At 41.8% G+C, this 27131-nt stretch overlaps 1 protein-coding gene across 2 annotated transcripts in view; it reads right to left on the reverse strand.

Moving 5' to 3' along the window:
* Window positions 1-1354: 1354 nt before the first annotated feature.
* Window positions 1355-27131, reverse strand: part of EPM2A (EPM2A glucan phosphatase, laforin) — a gene marked incomplete at both ends in the record, with an annotated part of 99941 nt that continues 74164 nt past the window's right edge. The window contains 2 exons of one of the 2 annotated variants that reach the window (XM_080699827.1): window positions 1355-1632; window positions 9798-10039. In XM_080699827.1, the coding sequence (XP_080555953.1) occupies window positions 1355-1632; window positions 9798-10039 (520 nt within the window). The remainder of the gene's footprint in view (window positions 1633-9797; window positions 10040-27131) is intronic. The other variant, XM_080699828.1, reaches the window with a different exon arrangement.

Here is a 27131-nt window from a genome sequence, read left to right on the forward strand (position 1 = left end):
AACAATGGAAAAAATGAAACTTTGCTGGTAGGGTACCTTGAAGGTGGAATTGAACAAGACAGTAAGCACATAGCAGAGAGAGGCATTCGATGGAAAAATAGTTCTCCTTCCTGTATTCTAACATAACAGTCCCATCTCACAATACAGTTAGTTGAACACGGGTCTGTTTCCACTCTATACACTCCTGAAGGCAAAGCCTTGTTCATCTTTCTACTTCCTGTAGAACCTGGTGGAGCAAATCACATATTCTGGCAGGACAGTACCTGTGTGTTGTACTAAACTGAAGGCTGAACCAGGATTAAACTCAAGCTGTGGATCTGAACTTTTCAGGCTCTTTTGGTACTATCTCTTGAGCTACAGCCACACAGGCCTCGGGATAGCCAAGCCATGTTTTAAGTTAGGGTGCACAAAATGGAACCACTTTCCTATATTCCTTGGCAGTTGATGAGAACACTGTTCCATTCCCCCCTGTAGACACTGCTGTAGGAGATCAAGCTTATTCTGAGAGACAGACTGCAGTCACTCTATACTAGAGAAGCAAATTGTGTTGAAAACAGCACTGAGTCAAGAAAACATGAATTGTAAACTCCAGTTCACGTCTCACTAGGCACAGGACCTTGGGCAAGCTCATTAAACCTCAATTAAAACAAATAGAATATGCTACTTCAGCTGTCTTGTGGGGTTGTAGAGTAGATAAAGACATCACACCTAGGAGACCACCAGACCTTGACAACGATGAAACAGGATATAAAATCAAAGTCTAGAAGGCCAGTGCTTTGGCCCATCTTGAGCTCTTCTTTTCTCAGTTTCGGCTTCTACCCTTGTTACTTCTTTGGCAAATGACCTTGCGTGTGTGTGTGTGTGTGTGTGTGTGTGTGTGTGTGTGTGTCTGTGTGTGTGTGCATGTGCGTGCGCACGCGCATTTGCACTAGTGATAAAAACTACTTAATCTGTTCTCTTCTTCAAGCCAAAGAGTTTCAATGCAACCAGAGAGCACTGTCTTGAATCCGATACAACCCACGCGGGTGCCTGTGAAGCAAAGGCCTCTTTTGCCCACAGGCATCTGGAACCCCACGCGCTGTTTTTCTGTCTGATGTTAGAACACTGCACAACCCAACTGCTTTTGCCTTCTTCTCCTGTGCCAATCACAGCTTCCTTTGTACAATATTTCAAAGGTACAGCCCAACCAAACTAAAAGTCACCCCCAGAAGAAAAGGGGTGGCTTACAGGAGGAGCTCACACTCACAAACCTTTCAGTTCAGGTAGGGGCTTGGTTTCTAGGACCAGTGGCAAACATCACCCCAGGCTCCTTAAGAAACTGGGGAAGAGCGGGGAGGAGAAGCAGGGTGGCCGGCTACAGACTGCAGATGGAAGAACGAAGCTTCCCAAATTTCTGGAAAAAGTCTTCTTGGGCTTGCGTCAAGGCGTCTTCATCAATGTACACAGCTGGCCTCTTGGCCATGAGGAAGTACTGCACCTTCCTCAGGCTCCAGCCCAGCACATACCGGAGCCAACCGCAGACGGCCGCGGTGGAGCGGCCCACCCCCGCGTTGCAGTGCACGTAGACTGTGTGCCCATTCTCCAGAAGCGCATGCAGGAGACACACCGCCTGGGGCAGCATCTGCACTCGGCCTGGGACAGAGAAAGCACAGCACACAGGTGAGTAACGTAACCTCCGTGTCACCGCGAATATCGCCTTCCGAGCACCGATGTCAGAGCGCCCTGGAGCATGAGATGGGACTGTGAGCACAGGCTGCATTCCTTTGCTGTAAGGGAAGATCAAGACAAGTTTAAAACCTGATGATTAGAAGTTGGAAAGAGCATTCCAGAGGCAATGAACCTTGTAATCTTCACTGGATAATACAGCTCCTTTGTTAATCTTTTTCTTTTTTTCCAATACTGGGGATGGAACCCAGGGGCATTTACCTCCAGCCCTATTTTTTATTCTTTTTGTTGTTGTTGGTTTTTTTTTTTTTTTTTTTTTTTTTTTGTGTGTGTGTGTGTGTGGTACCAGAGGTGGAACCCAGGGGCTTTCTACCTCTTGGCTATACTCCCAGACCTTTTTTATATTTTATTTGGAAACAGGGTCTCACTAAGTTGCTGAGAGCCTAAGTAGCTGAGGCTGGCTTCAAACCTGTGCAATCCTCCTGTCTCAGCCTCCCAGGCAGGGGATTACAAGCGTGCACCACCACGCCAGACTTATTCTTTTATTTTTAAACAGGGTCTCACTGAATTGCAAAGGGCCTCAGTAAGTAGCTGAGGCTATCCACAAACCACGATCCTCCTGTCTCAGCCTCAGGATGCCGAATGCTGGGATTACAAGTGTGCGCCACCAGGCCTGGCTAATACTGCTCCTTTGAGTGACTTTATCATCAATACAAATTTCACTCCAAATAACAGTTAATTAACCCCTATTGTCAAAAGAATGGATTTTTATATACATCAGAAGGGTTTGCAGAAATAGGGAAGTGGCTCTGAAGGGTTTCAAAGGAAAAATGTTAAATTCTGTTACTGAGACCTCATGCAATATAAAATGCTCTTCCAGATAAAGGTAAAGTAAGAATTAGTCCACATGGGTTAAAGAATCCATCGTGTTCATTAATCGGACAAATTAAATTTGAAGTCCAAGTTTTAATATATTTTATTGGTACATTATGGCCTCACATCGTAATGTAGTTGAGCGTGGTAGGGACAAACGTGCACACAGCACTTGGTGGCTTCCCCAGCTCCGTCCCCACTCCTTCCCCTTCCCATACAAGACACTGAGCTTGGCACTGCTAACTTCACATATGTACATGTGTCAGTGGAAGTGTTTCTTCCTTTAATTCTCTCCCTCCACCCTCGCTTAGACCCCTCCATTGCTCCGCTGGGGACTCTCCTCCTTCGGATCCCAGTTACTCCCTGGTTTCCACATATGAGAGAAAGCATTTGACCTTTCCCTTTCTGTGGCTGGCTAATCTCACTTAACATAATGTTCTCCAGGTTCATCCATTTTCCTGCAAATAACATCATTTTGTTCTCCTTTATTGCTGAGTAGAATTCTATTGTGTGTATATCTCATAATTTTGTAATCCATTTATCTGTTGATAGATACCTAGGTTGGTTCCATAATTTAGACAGAAAATAGAATTTAATATGCTAATTTTCATCTATCTGATGGAATGGCTACCTTAATAGCTGAGACCTGTGGAATAACTGATCATTTATTCCATCATGATACAGTGAATACTGATTTAATTTCTATGATTGGACAATTATGATTATACTTATTACCTTCTTATGACTGCTACTTCAATTATTAGATTATCCGAACAGCTTCTCCCCCTGAGAGAGGCTGTGCTGTGCTGTGCTGGGCACTGATAAGCTGCTCCTTTCTCTCACCCTGCAGGGCAGACACAACCCCCTTTGCACTCTCGGATGCCTGGAGTTTTTTCTGCTCACAAGTTCTTATTACAGAGACATTTAGTCAGTTGAGTTTTATAAGTTACTTGCTTGATTTGGGTGGAGGAGTAGAGAATGATCATTGCAAATTACTTCAAAAGGGAAAAAAAGAGAAACTACACAAAGTCCTGGGTTACAGATAAATACTTGCACCCTGACATTGTCTAGCTCCTCTCTGTCCCGCACAGTGGGACGCAATGGCTAAGAAGGATCCCACCAGGACCACACAGAAGAGACTGGTCACACCATTTTGCATCCCCATTGGCTGACTGAGAGGTGGGAACAGCCCTCCCTCAAGGGCAGATCTACAGTGAGGCCTGGGATGCTCCCAATAAAACCACTCCAGTAAGTTCAGCCCTCCCTCTTCAGTGCCCTCTCTTAAAGTTAAGTGCCCCCAGAGGAGCCAGCCCAACACACTGGATCAGACACCAGCATTCTGGAAGGACAGAGTTTACCAAAGAGCCCATGGTGGCTTGAAGACCCTCTTAGCCCGCTGTCCACCACAGCTTCACGCTTACCACACCAACACAGGAGTGGAGGGGCAGCACAGACACCAGGATGGCATTCTGGTCCTTATTGCTCCCTTGCCAGCCCTCTGATGAAGAGATCTGAAGATAAATGCACAACCTGGCAGTTTAGAAATGTTTTCAAGGGGCTGTGGAAGGTGGGCACCGGGCCACTTGGCATGCCCAAGGTTTCCTCCCTCTCTCCCCTTTTTCATCCTTCCTGGCTGGTCCCTAAGGGCATCCAAATTAGACAAACCAGCTCCCACGTGTATTCTGGTCCTGCAGGTCCAAGCCATGGATCGTAACTCATCTAGACCTGCACACCTTGTTCCAGGTGCTCTGAGGTTGGAGCTGGGTGGGCCTGCCACTCAGCTACTGATGGCACCCTGCTAGAGAGAGCAGATATGCCGGAGATACACTGAGGGGTAGAGAGCACCCACTGTGCCTGTGGGGATCCTCACGGTGGGTTTGAGGACAGCACTGTGTGGTGGACTCCCACTTGAGTTGGGGGATTAGAGAAGTAAAACCTCTAAGGTACATTTGGTTGATCCTACTGAAAAATATACACCCTGCTCAACTGTGGGGCTTCTGTACCCTGAGGGCTGTGAGAGGCTTTCCAGGAATTCCTGGGGGGAAGAGCACCCCACTCACAGTGCTGGGACCCAAGGCTCCTCCCTGCTCCTACCACTACCAGCGTTACTCAAGTTTCCTGCTACTGCTGCCTCTCCAGACACTGTGCAACTTCACAGGAAATAAACAAGAATTTGTTTTAAGGTTGCTGTCAAGTGACCAATATATGAATAGGCCACAGGAGGCACTGGCAGTAGGAGCACACCATCAGTGTGGCCAGCCTGCCAAGCAGGACCCGGTGGAGATCTCTTCCCTAGTACTGCTCTCTGGAGACAGGTTCCCCAGGACAAGTGTGCTCTGAATAACCCAAATGATGTGATACCTTCCCTTTCCTTGTTATCTGTAGAGGTTATTCAAGAGGCAGGTGCAGAGCCTAGACGTTAAACAGGGGCACATGCTACTTTCAGCTCTTTCATGTCAGACTTTCCTTCCAAAGTGTACAGGTCATGCTTCATGCCCGAAGGCCCAGCTCCACATAGGTTTCACCAGACAGGGCCTTCATCCAGAATCACTCAGCCATCCCATTTAACAACCATCAAAAATTCAAGTAACAAAAGAAATGAATAATTGGAAGGAGCACCAGAAAAGTCTCCGGTGCAGGTGCAGGTACAGGGTGTCTACGGATCCCAGCCTGGCCTCAGTGGAGGCCCTGGTTTATTTTGACCTTCAGTGACCACCCCCTGCTTTGACTTATAAAAGATTATATAAACTGAGCCCCTTCTAAGCACTGTGCATGAAATTGCTCATCTGAAGCCACCCCTTAACAGCAGAGGTCTGCATTGTTGTTCTTCTTGATTTTTATATGAAGGGACTGAGGCACAGAGACTTGCCCAGAACGATTCCCTAAGCAGCCACCGGAGCCCAGCCAGGAAGACCCCAAAGTCTCTGATCAAACACTGTACTGTGTTCTTTCCCAACCCATCTGGGTACTGGTTCTTCCACTCCTCAGCTTGTCGGTCTGAATTCTGTCTGTCCCTCTGCATCCTACTTACCTGGCTTTGCTGCTGTTCTTCCTGTGTGAGAGCAGCACCCTCCTTGAGCTGTAGCTCCGCTGTCCCTGCTCTGGAGGAGATCTGTGTACCCAACGTCCCATCTTCCTGCTTGGAAACCTACCCTAGGGAGCCCAGGATAATACATAGCCCACCCATGATCTCTAGGATCAGGGATCGCCATGAAATACCCCACACAATATAGTCAGCATCAACCAGATTGGCTGAGTTAGGCTTTCTACATATAGAATCCACATAGAACTTAATTTGATAAAAAGTTTCCATTCTTCAAAACAGCACCACCTCGGGAAAAGGCAGAAATCCAGATCTTTTTAATTAAAATAGTCCAGATTTTAAATGCTGGCAACTAAGTTGAAAAACTGTAAAGCCTATGTAGGTCAAACAAAAGGCTCCACCATCTGTGTTTCTCATTTTTTTTAATTTAAAACAAGCCTTGGGTCTCAGTTGATGTTCAATAAACATCCTTTAAGTGTATGAATAAAACCAAAACAAATACCACCACCACCACCATGAAAACCGTACTACCTATTTGATATGAGACAGTGTTAGATCCTTGTAACCTTCTTTTGGGTCCACATCTGCTCCAGGCTAATTCAATCTTAAAATGATTAAAAGCATCATGAAAGGATGTGTTGTGAGGCAAGGATGTGAAAAGGGAAAGAGATAGGAAATTTGGCAGGTACAGTAATGTGGAGCAGCCTGGTGCATTAGAGTCCCAGATAAGGAAGGAGATTCAAAGGTCCCTTCATCTAAAGTTGACCGAGAAGAAATCATTCACATCACACCTGTCAGCCTTCCTAGGGCGCGCACATGTGCGCACATACACACACACGCACACCTTTTCTTCATGACTCCAGGACAGATCTATGGCTGAACATATTATTTTATGAACATATTATTTTATTTATTTGAGTATATCTTCTTTTCCATCTTTGGTGGATAATATATAAGGTTTATCTATAACATCTTTGGTAGAAACCTAAAGACTTGATAGTAATAAAATAGTCACAACTTTGTGATTTTGTTAAAGCCCTTTCATACTGTCTTATTCTATTGTTATAATCCAGTAGGATAGGAATGACTACACCCATATTTCCAGTGCAAGGACTGTCCCGCCAATGTCACACAGTAGTGATGAGGCTGGAGCCCAGGCAATTGTGACTTCAAGGTCAGCATCTTTGCACAATGGCAGAGCTGAAATCAGACAGCTAAGTGAGAGAAGAGAACTGAGAGGGTGATAATAGAGGGGTGGCTGAGGACTCCCAGAAGCACATCAACTCATTTGGGAGGCCAAGGAAGACCATTTGTTATCCACAGCACTGCACAAACAGAGGTCAAAACACAGACTGAATCCTTTCTATGTGAAGGACATTTTAATGAGCAGATTTGTTTTGTTTTGTTCAGGTGAATACTGGATTTGGAAGACTCATTTCTCAAGTGAAAGTCACAACCAAAATTTTTTTTTAAAAGACATAGAAATCTCAACCACCCCTCTGCAAACGACAGAGTATACAAGAGTAAGATCGATAGCACAATTGATTGCAACAGGCCTGTGACAACCAGTGGTGACAGTAGAGCCTAACAGACTGTCTCCTTTCTCAGACTTTATCTGACAGCATTATGCTGCAGCTCAAACCCTTTCCAAATAGATTTTTCCTCCAGTTCTAAAAATATTCAGTTGGATTAATCTATCTGTTCGTTGTGCTAATATTGTGAGCCACATAGACTAATCGATTGGTTAAAAAAAATCCCCCTGCCACTCAGGACTACCTGTTAACTCTTTGATTTGTCCTCGGATTTCAGGTGGGGACCTGCTTTTTGCTGCTGCCTGTGCTGTTGTTCTGCTTCGGCAGGCAAGATGCACATAGCTGCACTAACTGTTAGTCTGGGACCTGGTAACCCAGTGACTCCCCTGAAAGGTTTGACGACAACTGCAGTGGGTCCCTGAGGATAGTTTTCCCTCAGGCTTCTGCAGACCCCCAACCCATTAAACAAATTACCTATTATTCAGCTGGGCCTCCAGGTAATCAGTGTGTGGGAGGGAATGGGTGATTGGTGAGGTCAGCTTCTCCAGCAGGCCTCCTGTGTTACCGCAGCATGTAACGACACCATCTTGTCAAAATCAAAGATGCTTAAATCAGAGTGCTCCCCAGGAGCTAGTTATACGCTCCTAACAATTCACTCTGTTTTCAAAACAAAGAAGCAAGCTGGGCAGGGCAAGTATAAGCTACTTTTAGCCATGCTCTTCTGTGCAAGTGAAATTTGTTTTCCCTCCTTGGGAAAGGGCTGAGCTCTAAGCTTCCTTGGTTCAGATACCGGAAGGAATAACCAGACTGTCAATAGCTCTCTCCACCTTCAGCAACAAAAACTTTACCCCACACTCAATGATAGTTTAGTTCAGGTACAGATGCCCGTAGGGGCCCAGCCTGCCCAGGAGAACCAGCTGAAGTCCATAAATGGCCAAGGTGGCCAGTGATGTAGTTCCCTGTGGGCCTCGAGCTCTTTCACCTTGTGGACCAGGGACTCTTAGATACGCTTCCTCCCCTGTAACTCACAGCTCTGACTAGCTCCAGACGATGGTGACCATGAGCAGCTGATCTCAGTATGTGGGAGAACACTGGGAGAAGCTTCGAAGTCCAGTTTCTGGAGCAAGATCCTGAGTCAGGCTGCCGGCCTTGAAGTCCAGGCTGCGCCTGCTTCTAGTTTTGTGGCCTGCACAGGTAACTTAACTTTTTGTACCTCAGTCTCTTCTTCTGGAAAATGGAGATAATGACTATGTGCCCTGAGTCCTTTTATGACAATTACCTGAGTTGACACATGCAAATTACTTGGGAGAGTGATGAATAGCACACATCGTGAGGACTAGGGCTGATGATAGAAACTCTCCTGGTTCCTGGCTTGGCATCTGTCTTCCTTCTTTCCCCAGAATAGCACCTCACCAAATTCCCTCAGCGAGTGCCATTTCTGAAGCTCTCTGCTGCCCCCTGCTGATATATTGTTGATACTGTCAGTGTCAGCTTGTTCTTCAGCTGTGAATAGTTACCTCCAATGCTTTTCAACAAGTAGCCCATGCTATAGCCAGCCCAAAAGATGATTCATTCCTCTGGAATCCCGTGCCTCCGCGCCTTGGTCTCTGCTGAGTCTAGCACTGTCCATGCACATCCTCCCTCCCTCCACACCCGCCGTGCCTTGCACGCGAGCCAGCCCATGTCCTCGGAGGCTTTGACCCCCGCGGAGCATGTTTCTCAGTCCTCACACAGCTGTTACATTCTGGACAACGTTCTGAACTCATCTTCCTGCCCCTTCTCATCAGGCCAAAGCTATGTTTTACTGGTCTCTGGTTCTTGGATAACACCCCTACCATCCCATAATTAGCTTTTCACAAGACCTGTGAAAGTACTCGTGCAATGAATAAAGACTGTAACAGCCTGGCCTGTGCATGCTCGCTCAAGTTTTCTCCCGATCCTGCGCTCACCTCCTCACTCACCTCTCATGGCCTCCAGGCCCACCTCAGGCTACACTCTGCAGTGCCGTCCAACTGCACTTTGGAGAGAGAGCAAAGACTCTGGGCACTGCCCGGCTTCCTGCCACTCACCTGCCTGTCACTGCATGAGGACAGTGTGATGTTCTCCTGTGGCACACACCCGGCAGAGTCTTCCCTGCTCAGCTTTACAGCCTTGTGGGCCTTTCAATTCATTCCAGCCACAGGGATGGCCAGTGCTGCTCCTCCTGCCTGAGACTTCACCCCACTCTTCCCAGACCTCCCTCAGAGCAGAGCTCCAACATCACTTCCCCAGAACACCTTCCTAGACCATACTACTCTCATGGCATTATCTACTTTATCTTTGGGACAAAACAAACATATATTTAAATTCCTGATTTTACTCATTTATGAATGCTTGCCCTTCCTATAGAACTATAAACATCATGAGGACAGGAGTTGTGCCTTTCTTTTCCGCTGTGTCCCAGAGACCAGCATAATGTCACATACACAGCAGATACACAAAAAAATACACATTTAATCCATTAACTAAAGGAGCCATGTTAAACAGAATTAGGCAAAGTGTCAAAAAACATATTAAAGATATTCAATCTAAACTTTAAATTTGTTCTATTCCTGTTATTCACTTTTACGCCGTTCAATTATAGACAGATAGAGTTCTCTGAAATATATTCAACAAGAAGCCAAAGCAAATCTTCTAGTCCTTACCTTCAGTGCTCATGTCTGGTGTTGGCATCCAGATGTAGACCAAGCCCTCTTCCTTATACAGCCTGATCATAGTGTCCGGACTCATGGGTTCTGGGTAGCGGTTGCAGCCTGAGGAGTTCTGGACAATATCACATTCAGTCTGGAAATTCATGACAGCTGTAATCCCCAACTCATGCTTCAATTTAATGGTCACATGTTCCACCTGGCGAGGGCAGCTACCCAGCCAGATATTTGGTAGAATTCTAATGAGAACATATGGAGTAGAGTGTCACTACTGTTGTTCTTATGTGAGGACTAAGCAACTGTATAAAACGTATAGTATTACAGTGAAAGTAACCTTTTAATCTGACACATAAAAAGCTGGATTTTTAAGGATATGAAGACCAACAGTATTATTGGGGAAAAAAGAATACTGGTACTGCTGTTTGGGAAAAACATAAAACTTAATTAACTGGAATGCCAGGGTATGGGCATTAGCAGACCAAATCTAGCAATTTATTAAGTTCATCAAGTTATATTGATTCTATGAATGCATAAAATGCAAAAAAAAAACCCTAGCAATACATTTCAAATACTAGCAAATTAAAGATAAAAACTTCTATAATTATCTCAATAAATTTTGAGAAACATTTGTAAAATTCAGCAGAGAATCCTGTTTAAAGCCCTGTATAAAAGTTTTAAATAAGCTGGGTGTGGTGGTGCACACAAAATCTTGTAATCCCAGTAGTTAGGAGTCTGAGACAGGAGGATTGCAAGTTTGTGGCCAGCTTTGGCTACTTAGTGAGGCCCTCCACAACTTAGTGAGACCCTGTTTCAAAATAAAGAATAAAAAATAGGGCTGGGTGTGTAGCTCCGGGGTAGAATGCCCCTGAGTTCAATTCCTAGTACCACAAAAAATAAAAAGTTGTAAATAGTTTAAGACCTTTCAAATATGCTAAACATCAGTAACCAACAAACTACATATATATAAAATATAATCAAATCAAATTTAATTCCATTAGCACCCAACATTGTTCTGTGTTTCATCTAATGCTACAAAGTAAGAAAGAGAAAAAGCAACATTACTATGAATAAAAAAGAGAAAATATTACCATTATTTTTTCAGGTCTGATTCTATACTTTAAAATACCTAAGACTGAGAGTCACATTTAATAGTTCCTGAATTGGTAGGTCTGAGTTGAGACTTCAAGAATCTGAATATCTACAGAGTTCCCAAATGATACTAACACTGCAAGTTCATGGCTAACTCTAGAACTACTTCCCAAAGAGATTTAACTACAAAATATATGTGAAGTACTTAGATTATTCAGATTGAAGGGAAATATACAAAAACTAAATGGCTTTTCTTTGTTCTAGCAGCAGCCAGGAAGAAGTCAGGGGAGGGGAATCTCATTCAAATATAGTAGCAAACTATAAAACATCTAGAAACACATCTAACCAAAAAGAACAATGAAATTTTACTGAACATTTTTTTAAAAAGAGAGACATACATACTCTTTCATTGAAATACTTAGTATCATAAAAATGTAAAATCACAAAAATGTAAATATTTGACAAGTTAAAATAACTTTAATGCCTATCATTATATTTTATTGCATTTAGTATTATCATCTTGTTCACTAATGATTTCACATATATACATACTCTCCAGAATCAACAGGAAGATATTATATTCCAAATTTTACTTGAATCCTGTTGCCTAGCCCTCAACTCAGGTCACTGTAGGGGAATCATTATTCAGTCACTGTCAGATCACACGTTACTGATGGTCTCTCCGGTATTCTCAGTGATACCTTTCAGACATGGAGAACCAAACTTCCCCTCTGCCTCAAAGATAGACATGGCCACCTGACTAGCTTTTGTCCATAAAATGTGACCTAAAGTGGCCTGGCGCCACTTCCTGGGTAAGCGTGTCTGCGTGATTCTCCGTGCTCTCTCCCTGCCTCTGCAATGAGTGCGAGCACACGTGGGTGTGGAGCTGCTGGAAGACTTGTAATGCCCCCAGCAGAGCTGAGCTTCCTCCTGGAGGTCAGCTGCCCCGGAGCTGACAGCTTCTCCTGTTAAGCCAGTTCTAGTGCTGTTTGTTCTCACAGCACTCTGTCTTGTTCTAATGATTATGATGCCTACATAACTAATTGCCTAAAATTCCTAAAATGCAGAAAAAAATCAACCAGGGATCACATTTTTATTTTTTTTTCCTTAACACTGACTTCAGAGCAGCAGTCCTCAAATGTTATGATTTTGCCGTAGAGCTCTCTTTGGAGATAACTATGGACACACTGGGATTATCATACTGGGTGGCATCACGTATATTGCGCAGAATAAGATCAGCATTGAGCCGGGCATGGTAGTGCACGCTTGTAATCCCAGCATTCGGGAGGCTGAAACTGGAGGATCGTGGTCTGCGAACAGCCTCAGCTACTTAGTGAGGCCCTCCGCAACTTAGTGAGACCCTGTTTCAAAATAAAGAATAAAAAAATAGGGCAGGGGATGTGGCTTGGAGGTCAAATGCCCCTGGGTTCCATCCCCAGACCCGCAAAAAAAAAAAAAAAAAAAAAAAAGAAAAAAAAAAAAAAAAGATCAGCATTGATGCTAAGTATCCTCAAATGCACAGGACCCTGGCTTTGAAACCAAAACGTCAACACCACCATGGTGTGAGAGCTTTGGTTTAAGAGAATAAAATGGTGTCGAACTCCTTAACCATTTTTACAGAGGAAGGGAATGTGAACAGGAGTAGACCAGTATACCTGGCCCAGAGGGTTTGTGGCTCATGAATTATGATATAAAGTCTGACTATGTGATAGTTTTATGTCATGTTTTAAAATATGTGTGTATTTATATATACAAATATATATGCAGGTCTAGAGAATAAAACCAAAGCTTAGTATTAGATAATTGAACAGCATTAGAGCATTTTGATAAACAACCAGCAAAACTAAGTTCAAATGCCAGTTCTAGCATGACATTTTCAATAGCACTTATAAATAACTGTCTGATAGTAGGCCAGGTTATTAATCACCTCTTTGCTTTCAGTGTGCTTATCTTTAAAGTGGGTCTAAAAAGAACTAATTCGAGGTGTTTCATAAAGCATACTTACAATTAAGTAATATACCTGAATAGAACTGGCACCAGGGGGTGCAAAATAAACACGAGGGAAGTTTATATCATTATAATTATTGATTGATTTTGGTAATTTACTATACATTATATCGTACTGAGTATCCAGTAGATTTTTCACTGTTCTCCGCATTCTGTATTTGAAAGCTACAAAGTATAGAACACCTGCCCTATTCTTTAAATGCGAAATCTAACTTGCTTTGTTTTTCACTTTTTCCCCTTTGGCTCTTGTGGTCATTGTTGGCATGAAAAGCCAATTGACTAATCCTTGAATGTGGGAATTTCTCATCCTTAGTGAAAGTATTTCACAAGATCTAGGAGCCTCTTTCGAAAGCTTGAGCCCTACTTCCTCTATAGGAGGGGATAATTTTTATTTTGTTGCTCAGGTACTAACCTAAAGGGTTTTTAGAAATTTTCTTTTGGGAATTTCTTATTAGGGATTATGGAAAAATAAAGGGACAAAAGGAAAAATTAGAAACCCAGGAAATACTTAACAATGTTGGAGAGAAGGGCATGAGATCCAAAGGCCTTTCACCTTACTATGACCCCGAGGAAATCTCAGATACTCCCTTGGACCCAGTGGACTGAAAGACCACGATCAAGGACACTTGCAGAGTACCCCAGAGCTGTGACGGACCAGCACATTGTTAGGTCTAGTAAATAAAAACACAGGAGTGTGAAGTGTGTCTTCACAGGAGTGGACACTTCACCCACACCCAGGGTTCCTGTCCTTCCCTCTGGCTGTGGAGTGTGAGCAGGACTTGCCTCTGCTGGATGCTCCATCCTTCCTCCGGTTAAACTTTAGAGAGTCCTCCTCTGAGAACCTGCAAGATGCCTGTGGGGTGGTGTCGCGTCCCTAGGGCTCTGACCAGCAGAGCCTAGGGAAGAAACACACTAACGCCGACTCTGTTGATGAAGCTCCTTCCTCTTTAATGCTCTCTCAATGTCCTCTCAGGTAAAAACAACATCAATCTTCTCTCCCCTCCTTCATCACTCCTCCAACCCTCCACCCGCCCCGCTAGGGCATGCGCGCTTTTTTAACCTTCTCCTGGGCAGGCCGGTGGTAGCACGAGGCGCTGTGTCACTAATCATCTGTAAGGCGCCTGATAGGGCTCACTGCGCAGACTCAGGGCACCACCAGCCTCGTGAGCCTCGTGACTTGGCTGCAAGCCCAGGCGCCATCTTGAGTCCACACTGGCAACAAGCCTGGGTGCCACCTCGGTCCAGCCGAGTGGGCCCCGACAGGGTGGGTTTGGGGCTCCCTTATGTGTGCTTCGGGGATGAACCAAGTACATCAAAGCACTCTATGCCGGAAGCGGGGGACAGGGCATCTCGGTTACATAGCCAAGCAACATGCCCTCTTGAAGGGTAATAGATATTTTACTAGAAAAACAGTAGAGGGGACTGGTAAAATAAAAATTAAAATGAATATTCATGACATGCAAGCTAAATTTCAAAGTGAGTAAGGAGTTCTTTGAATACTGCACTCTTTGAGTGGGTAGGATGTAATATATAACTAGTCAATAAATGCAAAACCACAGTGGCTAGCTGACTTTTCATATAAGACTTGCACAAATGCTAAAGATGTACAAAGATGTACAAAGGCTAAGTCGGGACATTTGAGTCTGCAAAATAAGAAATCATAATCCCCAGCCAGAATCATGATATAGAAGCACATCTTGTTGCTAAAAGAGGTATTATCTGTCATCTTGTTCAACCCTGGTCTTCAAATGATTTTTTTTTTATGATAGAGAAACTCGGAACAAGTCAAAGTTGACGCCTTAACATATGGACTTCCCACATTATATTTCTGAAGGAACTAAGCCCTGAGAATCCACACCCACATGCCCTTATCACATATCAACTCCAGTTTTTGCATCAGATATTTCTAACTTTTTTTTTTTTTTTTTTTTTTGGTGGTATTGGGAATGGAACCCAGGGGCCTTCTACCTCCAGGCTACACTCTCAGACCTATTTTATATTTCATCTGGAAACAGGGTCTCTTAAGCCAGTTGAGGCTGGCTTCGAACCTGCATGATCCTCCTGTCTCTGCCTCCCAAGCACGGGGATTACAAGTGTGCGCCACCCCAAATGAGGGGATTACAATCATGTGCCACCATGCTCGGCAAAAAAATCACTGGCAAATTTTTTTTTCTTTTTTTTTTTTTTGGTGGTACCAAAAAAGCCTCTGAGTGTGGAACCCAGAGACTTTCTTTCTACCTCCAGGCTATATTCCCAGTCCAATTTTTTTTTTTTTGAAACAGGGTCTACTAAGTTGCTTAGAGCCTCACTAAGTAGCTGAGGCTGGCTTTGAACCTGTGCGATACTCCTCTCTCAGCCTCCCAAGCGCTGTGATTACAAACGTGTGCTACCATGCCCAGCTTCTAACTTTTTCACAACATATTTGACTCTTTCTCCAGATATACTACAAGTCACAGTTAATACTTAAGAAAATATAAGCTGGGTGTGGTAGCACATGCCTGTAATCCCAGTTCTTGGGAGGCTTAGACAGGAGGATCACAGGTTTAAAATCAGCCTCAGCCTCAGCCTCAGGAAATTAGCAAGAGCATCACAATTTAGCAACACCCTATTTCAAAATAAAAATAAAAAGGTCTGGAAGGTGTAGCTCAGAAGTACAATGGCCCTGGGTCCCATCCCCAGGACCAACAAAGAGGATATAAAATGATTCCTGACTTTTCTAAATAAGGTGTTTAGAAAGCCTAGAAGACATAATTTTTAAAAACTCTGAAAAAGCATTGTGTCAAGGATACAAATTTAAGTTAATAGAGTGAATTGCACTGAACCATTATATGGAATATGGAGATAAGGTATAGGTTTGTTGCAAGCACACAAATCAGTGTGTTTGGGTTAATCAGACAGCTAAAGTGCTTTCATATTCATCCTCATTCAATTTGTTCTCTAATAATAGGTGATATATTTTTAGTTACATGATACAATGAAGATGCATGATATACTTTCTAAACAGTAATTAAAATTTTACTTATTCATTCAAAAGGGAGTAATTTAACACCAATAAAAGTCCATTTTTACTCCTCTCCTCCTACCTCTAATCTTTTGGTGTCAGTGGTAGTGTAAACAATTTTTACCATCAAGTTTTTTAATGATTGGTTGAAATATGATATTCCCAGAATAAAAGTCCTATGATGGTAATTTTCATGTATTCCAAGCTCTAATACAGGCATAAAAGATAAAACTCACAATTTTATTGTAAGTTACACTGTAAAACCTCCAGAGAAATATTTTATGAATAATTTGCCATAGATTGTATGTTATATTCGAGATTTCTGGCTGATATAAATTATTCAAAAATGTCAGAGAGAAACCTTTGCCCCGAATGGATATTGACAGTCACCCCAGAGAGAAGTCCCCAAACCTGGCCCCACCTTGTATCACATGCAATACTTGTGTAAAAGCATCTATAAGGCCCACTGAAGAGATATTCTTAAAGGGGCTCTGTGGCTCTGTGATGGTCGTTTTGTTTTTCAGAAATTAACCAGATTTCCTATGGAGACAGATTTCAGACCCACTCACCTGGCAGATCTCAATAAGCACGTAAGATAAAAGTAGTGCACAGCTATTAGGGCTTTTGGGGGTTGCATAGTAGCCATACATCTTGGTGAGGCTCAAAGGTGAGAGTCACACATGCACACAGTACCCACTGAGCCTCCCCAGTTGCACCCCACTTCCTCTCCCTCCCGAGCTCAGCACAGTGGTTAGCTTTGATACGTCTGTGTTTGTACGTACGTCACAAATATTGAAGGGTTCCCCTCTTCAATTTTTCCTCCCCTTTCCCATCTCCCTCAGCTAGGTCCCGTCCTTCGCTCTACGAAGCTTTCTCCTTTTCCTAGAGTCCCTCCTGCGTCCCTGTTTCTCCCTGGCTTCTGCATATGAGGGAGAACATTCGCCTTTTCACTTTTTGTGACCGACTTATCTCACTTAGCATGATATTCACCGGTTCTATCCATTTCCCTGCTATTGATATAATTTTGTTCTTTATGACTGGGTAGGATTCCATTGTGTATATATTCCATAATTTTGTAAGCCATTCACTTGTTGATGGACATCTCGGCTGGTTCCAGAGTTTGGCAATGACGAATTCTGCAGCTATAAACATAGATATGCATGCATTACTATGGTAGTCTGGTTTCAATTCTCTTGGGTAGAAACCCGGAGTGGTACAGCTGTGTCATATGGTACATTCATCTCCATTCTTCTGTGGGATTTTTTTTTTTTTTTTTTTTTTTGGTGGTACTGGGGTTCCTAGAAGCCCTTCTACCTCCGGGATACACTCCTGCGGGATATTTTTAAAGCAATGGAGATTCAGAGATGAGAGGTCATGAACTTGCTCAGCTCTATACATGTACATCTAAAGTTAAATCCATACCTTCTCCGAAAACAATTTCAAGACTACTAATGGTTACAAGGATGGTGACACACACTTATAATCCTAGTACAGGAGGATTGCAGGTTCTCAGCCAGCCTCAACTACTTAGTGAAATCCTCTGCAACTTAGACCCTGTTTCAAAATAAAGAATAAAAGCCGGGCGTGGTGGCCCACACTTGTAATCCCAGCATTTGGGAGACTGAGACAGGAGGATCGCAGTTCGAGAACAGCTACAGCTTCTACTTAGTGAGGCCCTCTTCAACTCAGTGAGACCCTGTTTCAAAATAAAGACTAAAAAATAGGGCTTGGGGTGTATCTCAGAGGTAGAATGCCCCTGGGTTAAATCCCTAGTACTGCAAAAATTAAAATAAAGAATAAAAAATAGGGCTGGGGGTATAGCTTGGAGGTAGAATGCCCCTGGGTTCAATCTCCCTACCATAAAAAAGCTACTTGTAAAGCATGACAAATATTTAATACAGTTTCCTGAATTAAGGGTGAATTTTTATAAAAAATATGTATAAACTTGGATTTTTGCTATTTCTGCTGTGACTCAACCAGCCTGGATTTAAATAAAATCCACTCTAGCAATATTACAATTCAGCTAAAGACTACAAGAAAGAAATGGATGTCTGACATTCCGGAACCTTACTTCCTTGGACTGCAAATCAAAATCAATTTAGTTCATTAGAGTGAATCTTGATTTGTGGTTCCAGGTAGTCACATCACAATAGCAGGCCGTTTGCTGCACCTGTCAGGCCAGGGCCTGTGGAACAAGAGCTACCGAAGCATGTGCATCATGCTGCTTGCTCCACCTGAGCCGTCAGTCACAGGAGGCCTCGCTGGCAATAACAAGGACATCAGGCAGCACGAGCAGCTGAGCACTTTGCAAAAATCACTGCAAGGCACTGAAGGGGGAGGCGATGTGGGGAAGACGAGCAAAGTTGGAGACAAGTCCACTGCACAGACTACACAGCAGAGGGATCACTACTAATGGCCATGAGAAAGGGTGGAATAACCCTCTCCTGATGGTGAAGATTAGCATTCATTTGTGTCCATTGGAGAAAAGAAAATCAGAAAAACCACAGAAACAATTGAACCAGTACATGAACCTAAGTTTCTTTATTACACTGAGAGACCACAGCTACCAACACAGTAGCACTCAAAAAAAAAAAAAATTTTTTTTTTTTGCTAAGTCTCTTTTTTTTCTTTTTTTTTTTTTTGGTGGTACTGGGGTTCCTGGAAGCCCTTCTACCTTAGGGCTACACTCCCAGACCTATTTTATACTTTTATATTTGGAAACAGGGTCTCTTAGGCCAGTGCGGCTGGTTTCGAACCTGCGTGATCCTCCTGTCTCCGCCTCCCAAGCGTAGGGATTACAAGCGTGCGCCACCATGCCCGGCTCTCTTTTTAAAGTACAGGTGGGAGCTGAGCGTGGTGGCACACGCTTGTAATCCCCGCATTCAGAAGGCTGAGTGAGACAGGAGGATCACGGTTTGCCGACAGCCTCAGCTATTTTAGTGAGGTCCTTTGTAACTCAGTGAGACCCTGTTTCAAAATAAAAAAATAGGGCTGGGGTATATCTCAGAGGTAGAATGCCCCTGAAACTTTTTTTTTCCAAAAAAAAAAAAAAAGTACAGGTAAGTATTTAGGAGCAATTAAAAAAAAATAGCACAGTTCCTAATTTGAATAATTATGCTACATTTACCTTATTTAATATTTTATGGGCAATTCAATGTACAATTAAAATGTTACCTGGCTATTAAGTAGTGAGTAAAGAAAAGATGTCTATCAGTCCTATAATTTTGATCCCATTAGTGTGAAAACCAGAGAAACATTTAAAATCAACCTCTATTAAGTTCGGAGATTCATTAACACATATAGTTTTTTCTGCTGAAATTTTGTCCTCTAGCATCAAGCATTAAGTTATTAATTTCAAACTTCTACCCCAAAAGAGTGCTTATAATAGGCTCCAGTTACGGCTGAATAACTACTCAAAGACAAATTCCAATTTGGAGAGTGATGCTAATTTGCCTTTTTATTAAAACATAGTTTTATTATGGTGTACTATGGGTCATAGACTATATATATAAAATGCGCACATTAATTTCTGTAAGTGTAGTTAGTTTCTTATATATTTGGATATGCTATGTAGTTTACAGCCAAATGGAGCAAATAATTTCTGACATAATGCTCTTTTATTTTATGTTACTAAATGTCATGCAATTAAATAATTATGAAGGCCTTTTATGTGTTGAATTATGTCCCCCCAAAACTCATGTGCCGAAAGAAACCCTGACTCTCAGCTCCTCAGAATGGGATCTTAGGGAGACAGGGTCATTACTGAAGTAATCAGTTAAGTTGCGGTCATTCAGAGAAACCCTAGCCATTCCCCAAGTCATTAATACCTCAGGGAGATGGAACAATCCAGGCAGGCAAGAGTAGCCCCGGGTAGAACTGGCAGACATTGAATGAAATAAAGGGACAGAGAAAGTGACCGGGGGTACTGAGTAATTTTTTTCTGAAAAATCGGTAACAAGCTAATAAGTTTGGGTATCTGTACAAGCCATCCTGATATGACCAGTGTCTTTATAAGGAGAATTTTGTATGTCGACACTGAAGAAAGACAGTGCGGAGACAGTGAAGAGACGGCCATCGGCAAGCCAAGGAGAGGGGCCTGGAAGACCCTTCTCTCACAGCCGCAGAAGGAACACACCCCGCAGACACCTTGACTTGCCGCACCCAGAAATGTGAAGCCATACGTTTCTGGTGTGTAGGTCAGCCAGTGTGAGGCACTATGTTACAGCCACTCGTGCAAAGTAATAAAGGTCTAAACATTCAAGCTTAAAATATATCCATTCCATCATCCAGACTCCTCAAACATCAACACACCAGGTGTCCTGAAAGCATTTTTACATTTTTTTTTTTTTTATCATTCATCCTGATGTTGGTAACTGTTCAAAAGCCACTTCCGCTTAATGGTGGTAACCAAGTTGTCACCTAGACCCACTAGTACCCATCCTCCACTCCAGTCCTGCGTCTGTCACCTGAGTGCCTCCTTCGTGCATGGTGAGAGACATCACCACTCCCCCGCCCGAACCATTCCAGCTTCCTTCTGGATCTCTGGACTCAGCTGTGAAATTCCGAGGGGTCTAGTTTGAGTAAATGCAGCTCCCTCGCAGGCCCTTTCCGTGGCTTTCAGGAGAACAGCCCTCCATGGAGAACCATCTGAGATGGTTCGCAGTCTCTCAGACTCATAGCTGAGGGTGAGGCTCACAGCTTTCTTGAATCCAGTAGAGTTTAGCTTTCTTATTTTTTAAAATTTGTTGCCATACTAAGAAATTATACTGGTAAGAAAGCAACGAGCACACTTTCTTAGTCAACCACAGGAAATACAAAGATTGAGGCAAATAAATAGGCTTGCAGCCTCAATTGGTTACCTTGATACAAATTTAAATGAAATAGTCCATCAAAATATACTCTTGGGACTGGGTGTGGTGGCACATCCCTGCAATTCCAGTACTCCAGAGGCTAAGGATAGGAGGATTGCAGATTCAGGGCCAGCCTCAACATCAGAATGAGGTTCTTGGCAACTTAGCAAGACTCTGTTTCAAAATAAGAAATGAAATAGGGGAATAAAAGTAAAATAAAATAGGGGCGGGTGTAGCTCAGAGGTAGAATGCCTCTGGGTTTAATCCCCAGCAACACACACACACACACACACACACACACACACACACACACACACACACCCTAAATCCTCCAGTTCTCTTGGTGTGTTCATTTTGTTTCCAGTAAGCCCTACTTGAAAGAGTAAATGTCATCTTCACAATTTTTATGTAATTAACTTGAATTTGTTTAATCACTTACATAATGAATTAGAAACCACAGAAGGTCAAAAAAGTATTAAAAATTAAGCAATGAAATGTTTGTGTCTGTTTTAAAGTTATTCTGGCTATTCAACAAATATGTAACAATGCCTGCTTTGTTTCCCATGCACTCAGCAATCTGCATTGAGCAGGACGGTCAAAATAAGCCTGCACTCGAGCCTACGTTGTTTGACAGAGACAGCAACATATAAAAAAAGTCCTTAGGGTGAGAGTCAAGGTATACCTTAGGAACTGAAAAATGTAAACATGGCATGAAACACATGAGGAAGAAGGTGGGATCAGACATTGAAAATGCCACACAGTATTTCCCTGATGTGCTAGAGAATTTGTATGCTAATATAAAAGCACAGAAGCACCACTAAAATGTTTTTGTTTTTGTTTTTGCGGGTCTGGGGATGGAACCCAGGGGCATTCGACTTCCGAGCTACAACCCCGGCCCTATTTTTTACTCTTTTATTTTGAAACAGGATCTCACTGAGTTGCAGAGGACCTCACTAAGTAGCTGAGACTGTCAGCGAACCGCGATCCTCCAGACTCAGCCTCCCGAATGCTGGGATTACAAGCCTGTGCCACCACACCCGGCTCACTAAAATGTTTTTAAGTAGACAGTGACATGGACTTTAAAAATCTTGGAGTTTTAAAAGATGACTTGGGCTATTTTTATGGAAAATGGATTGGACAAGAGGTCCCCAAGACACTAGAAGAAGAAAGACCTTTGAATGGAATAGTTTAGAATACATGTAGCAGTGCAGAGAGAAAGGTACATGCGTTTAAGATGTACTTTAGCAATAGAAACAAAAACTGTATGCTATCTGTGTGTAATGTTGAGGGAAAGGGATGATTAGAAAATGACTCCAAGTTTACTAATGTGATATTATAATCTACATTTTCTAGCCAGTTTAACCCTCAGTGAAGCCAATATCTACAAGTCTACTACACACTGTTCTAAAATTCAGACTTATATTTCATTTATTTGGTATCACATTAAATGTCATTTGTATGCTCAAAAGCAAGACAATCAGCCAGGCATTTAATCTTTCTTTCCTTTGCTCTTCAGTCTTTATTTCTATTTTGGAAATATTAAGAGGGCAGGGTTCTATTAATGTAAAAATTCTGCACATAGAACATGTAGCTCATCAATTAAATTTAACCCACATCTTGGAAATATCTACTGTGGACACAGTGGTACAAAATGAAAGACAGTTACTTGCTTTACCAAGTCACTAAAGAGATATTGTTAGAATTTATTTTTTGGACTTGTGGGTCTTTATATAAACTCAAGTACAAAAATGAATTTAAAAAACCAAGACAGTTGAAGGATGAAAAATTATCATGATTTTTCTTTTATAAAAATGTTTATTTTTTATTTTTTATTTTTTTTGTGGTACTGGGGTTCCTGGAAGCCCTTCTACCTCCGGGCTATACTCCCAGACCTATTTTTATATTTTTATTTGGAAACAGGGTCTCTTAAGCCAGCGCACTTGGCTGGCTTTGAACCTGCGCAATCCTCCTGTCTCCACCTCCCAAGCTCGGGGATTACAAGCATGCGCCACCACGCCCAGCTTAATTTTTTAATGTTTAAAATGTCTTCTGTACTGCCAATTGTTTACCTGATTTATTGAAACATAAGTGTCAGGACAAAGTCTATTAAGTATTTTGACCAACAAAGAGCATTTTCATCATACTTTTCTGAAGAGAAAGTATGATTATTATTCACCCAGACGAGTACTTCTCAAATAGTAATATGTAGACAAATCATCTGGAAATCATGTTGACATGCAGATACTGATTCAGCAGATCTAAGCTAGAGCCTAAGACTGCGTATTTCCATAAACTCCCATGTCATAAAAACGCTGCTGGCCCTTGAACCATGCATTGTGTAGCAACAAGTACGCTCATATTTCATCCAGCTACTATTATTATTCCCATGCATCATAATGGTTTAATATCATTTGCAATGCTCAGACACAGTGGGAAATAAGCAAAATAAGACACTGCTGCTTCAGCAAACAAAAAAAAAATCAGGCACTTTATTTGTCGTGTTGATTCCTAATATCCGAGGCCTAATATTATGTATAGGCTCATTGTTTTTTTTAAATTCTACAATTATAATTTTTTTAATTCCTTAGTTCTATATCTTGGTTTTTTAGTGAAGAATCTGCAAAAAACATCAAATAGTTGTGCTTATATAATAAGTTACCTTTTAAAAAAATATTTATCTCCTATTTACAATGTTCACTGGCCTTTAAATAGTACCAAAATTTCTTTCTGTGTTATTTTAAAATGCAGTGTAATATATATATATATATATATATATATACATATATATATATATATAATATATATATATATATAAAACATATATATTATATATGTATAATATATATACATATATAATATATATGTATATTATATATAATAGATTATATATAATATATATTATATATAATATATAATCTAATATATAATATATAATATATAATATATAATATATTGTATATAATATATATTATATATAATATATATATGCTGAAATACACATAAGACTTCAAATTTATGAAGCACCAAGGAATATAATTGGTTGGTAACTCTGAGGCAATTAGCAGTGTTGCAGTCAGGGGTTTCCTAAAACAGGGAAGGGTCCAGAAAGACAAACAATCCACTTCTTCTCACTTGCAAAATGTGAGCAGGTAAGGTGGTAGAAGCAGAGGAGAGATACATAACTAAAATCTGGTAATGTTGGGACTAGCAAAATCCCTGGGAAGTTTTGCTTCTTTCATTCAGGCTGGAGTCAGGCTACATAGACGGAAGTTCATAGCATCCAGCGAGAAGTCATGGTAGTGACTAAACTCTAAGGATATACAAATCAAAAGTTACCCAAGGAACCTTAGGATTAATCAACACGAGAGAAGAGACAAGGTGTCAGTGATACTTGATTTATTTATATTGTCCTAACTAGGAAAGATCTTAAGTAAGCAGTCAAATATGTAATTTAATAAATTTCACAAAGAGAATTAAGCAGCAATCATACCAAACTAAAGCTGCCATATTTGAATTGGTAAACCTTAACCCTATTCTTCAGAAGAGTGCATTCAGTTATACTGTGTTCCTCTGTGAAAAAAAATTCATCCTAGCAAAACTCTGAGAATACAGTTTTATTTAAGACCATCTATTCCACTAAATAATTTAGTTTCTAGTCATTGAAGTGCTGCATTGATAAAATTAGTCCAAAAAAATTGTAAGCTAAAATCACCCCTTCATTGTTCATACACCGAGACAATGTCATCACTATCTTATTTTATGTAAGTGCTTATTTTTAAGATTTTTTGAGAAATTTATTCTTCATTCACAACCGGGTTCAGGTGTACAGAGATCTCATCTTAAGCTACAAAGGTTTGTATCTCAAACTTTGGAAACATATCTGATACCTAAATCTATGCCTCGAACAATGTAAATTATTCATACATTCCTATTAAAAACATTCAGAGTTTGGCAAGGTGTTACATGCCAGTAATTCCAGCTACTCAGGAGGCTGAGACAGGAGGATTGCAAGTTCGAGGCCAGCCTGTAAAATGCAGAAAGACCCTTTCTCAAAATAAAAAATTAAAGAACTGGAATGTATCTCAGTGTTAGACTGTTTTCCCAGCATATATAGGCTCTGGATTCAGCCACCAGCAATGAAAAAAATAATCAGTCCAGCAACCAGAGACCCAACACAACCGAGCCCCTCCTGGCACAAGAGGCATGTTATGCAGTTTCATGGATACTTTCTATCTCTGTTCCAGGTGATGTCATTAGGTGATTACACATACCCTACTTACAATTCCATTACCATAGATACTCCTAGTTTATTTTTATCATGCTTCTGTCTCCTTCATAAAATCTATGTTCTCTACATGCCTTCTAAATGTGTTTCTCAAAGTTCCAAACTCTGGCCCCTCTTCAGTTTATAGATTACTAGTGATCTCACAGGCATACCTGGCTTTAACTGCCACTTAGACTCTGGTTACTCCCAAATCTATTGCCTTCAGCTCAGATTCCCACTCTGGGGATTCCCCTGACTGTCCCTAAGTACCACCTGAACTCATCTGGCCATCTTCTGCTCTTTACTCCCTACCCACGAACTGGATGATGCCCTCTGTTGCTCCCAATCTCCATGAACTGTCACAAGCCACTGTCACCTGAGCGGGGACAGGTTACTTGCTGTTCCTTCTCCGTTCCAAGGTAATAAACACAACCAAACAAGTAAACACAAATAGCTGGGAACTCTGTTCCCTGATGCCAACACCATTAATTTCCTTCAGATGCTCAGTACTTAAGAAGTGAATTACACCCCAGCCTCCTATGTGACACCTCCCCCTGCCCCCGCCTGTCTTCCTTCCAGACTTCACTAGAGGAATCCAAACACAAATCATGAGACACCCCTGTCTAAACTACCGAGGTGGCTGCCCATCTCTTTCAGATTAGGGTCTCAGCTATTCGGCCTAATCCATTGGAACCTCTGAACTCATGTCACCATATGAGCTCCACCATCAATTTAGGAGAGATACTTGGAATTTCCTGGAGTGCCACACTCCTTCCCTTCCCTGCCTCTTCTGTGGTTCCTCTTGGTGTGCATGTCACTGCTCCTGTGTCCAATTCAACTCCATCTCCCTGATGCCCCGTGCACTGTCTGGACCGCCTTCTTGTTGCATCTTGGCATCTCATATGCATCTTTATTAAATCTAATGAATATTAACCTAGCACATACCTTTGTTAAACAATCACACATCTTTAGTTCAGCCTCCTACCTCTCTACTGGCTTCATGGTCTTCCTCAGAATCTCCTCCTGTTATGGTGCACTCCTTGAGAACAAGAGAATCTTACTCATCATCCTATGCCCAGAACTTAACATGATGTATCCAACATACAGTTAAAATCAAGTGAACAATTGAATGAATAAATGAATGATCAATGGTAGAAATGGCTTCAGTAGCTCAAGATATTCTCACTGGTTATTCAACTATCATCTACTGAACAGCATTTCTATGACTCTTGCTGAACTACAGTAGAGACATTTTCAACTGTGTTATCCCAAGGACATATGTGTTAAGTTATTGGTTGAGCTCAAAAATAACAATTTTCCCTGCAGATAAATGTGAAAGCTGGTTTTAGCCAGAATATATAAACTATGTAACTCAACATGTTTCCTTTTTTTTCCTTAACTGCCAGAAATTTTTAATGACAAATTTAATGTTCAATAGTAGTAATTAGACTGTTGCAAGTCCCTGGTAATTTTTATTCTGAGTTCTTATAGGTGGTTTATTGCTATTCTAAATTATTCTACTACATATGATTGCTTTTCTAAAGTCTTCTATTATAATTATGTTTGTAAGTAGGTGTAGAATGGAAGCAAAACCTGATCCTTCCTGTGTCTTCTGCCTTCTGTCATTCCCATTCAGACATCTGCATACAAGGCAGAGAACACCTCTATGTGAGGCCTACAAATCCACAGCAACCTTTCGGGACACTTGAGTCTTGGTTAGTTTGGTTCTCCAGCTATGCCCATCAATCCAGAGCGCCCATCCAGTTAAAACTGATTGGATATTACAGCCACTAGTGCAGTTCGTCTGCAATAATCAAGTTCCGTGGGTGTTTGGAATGTGGTCATATCTTTATTCATTACAACCCATGGACCAAAAGTGTAAGTTTTGTTTCATGACATGTAGTATTTCAAATGTGTGCTGTTGAAGGTGGGCACATTAGCAGGAAAAAACAAATGAGATCCTAGAGCAGTGCTACACAGCCCTCACTACCCACTAGAACATCTTGGATGTTTTCTTTGAAATATTGCTACCAGAGCCTCAATGAAATTAGAATCTTTGAAGTGGTAGGGAGGTACATAGCACCATTTATCCCAAGCACATTGAGGCTGCATACTGAAGC

This window comes from Muscardinus avellanarius (assembly GCF_963383645.1).
Source record: "Muscardinus avellanarius genome assembly, chromosome: 8".
Lineage (NCBI taxonomy): Eukaryota > Metazoa > Chordata > Mammalia > Rodentia > Gliridae > Muscardinus > Muscardinus avellanarius.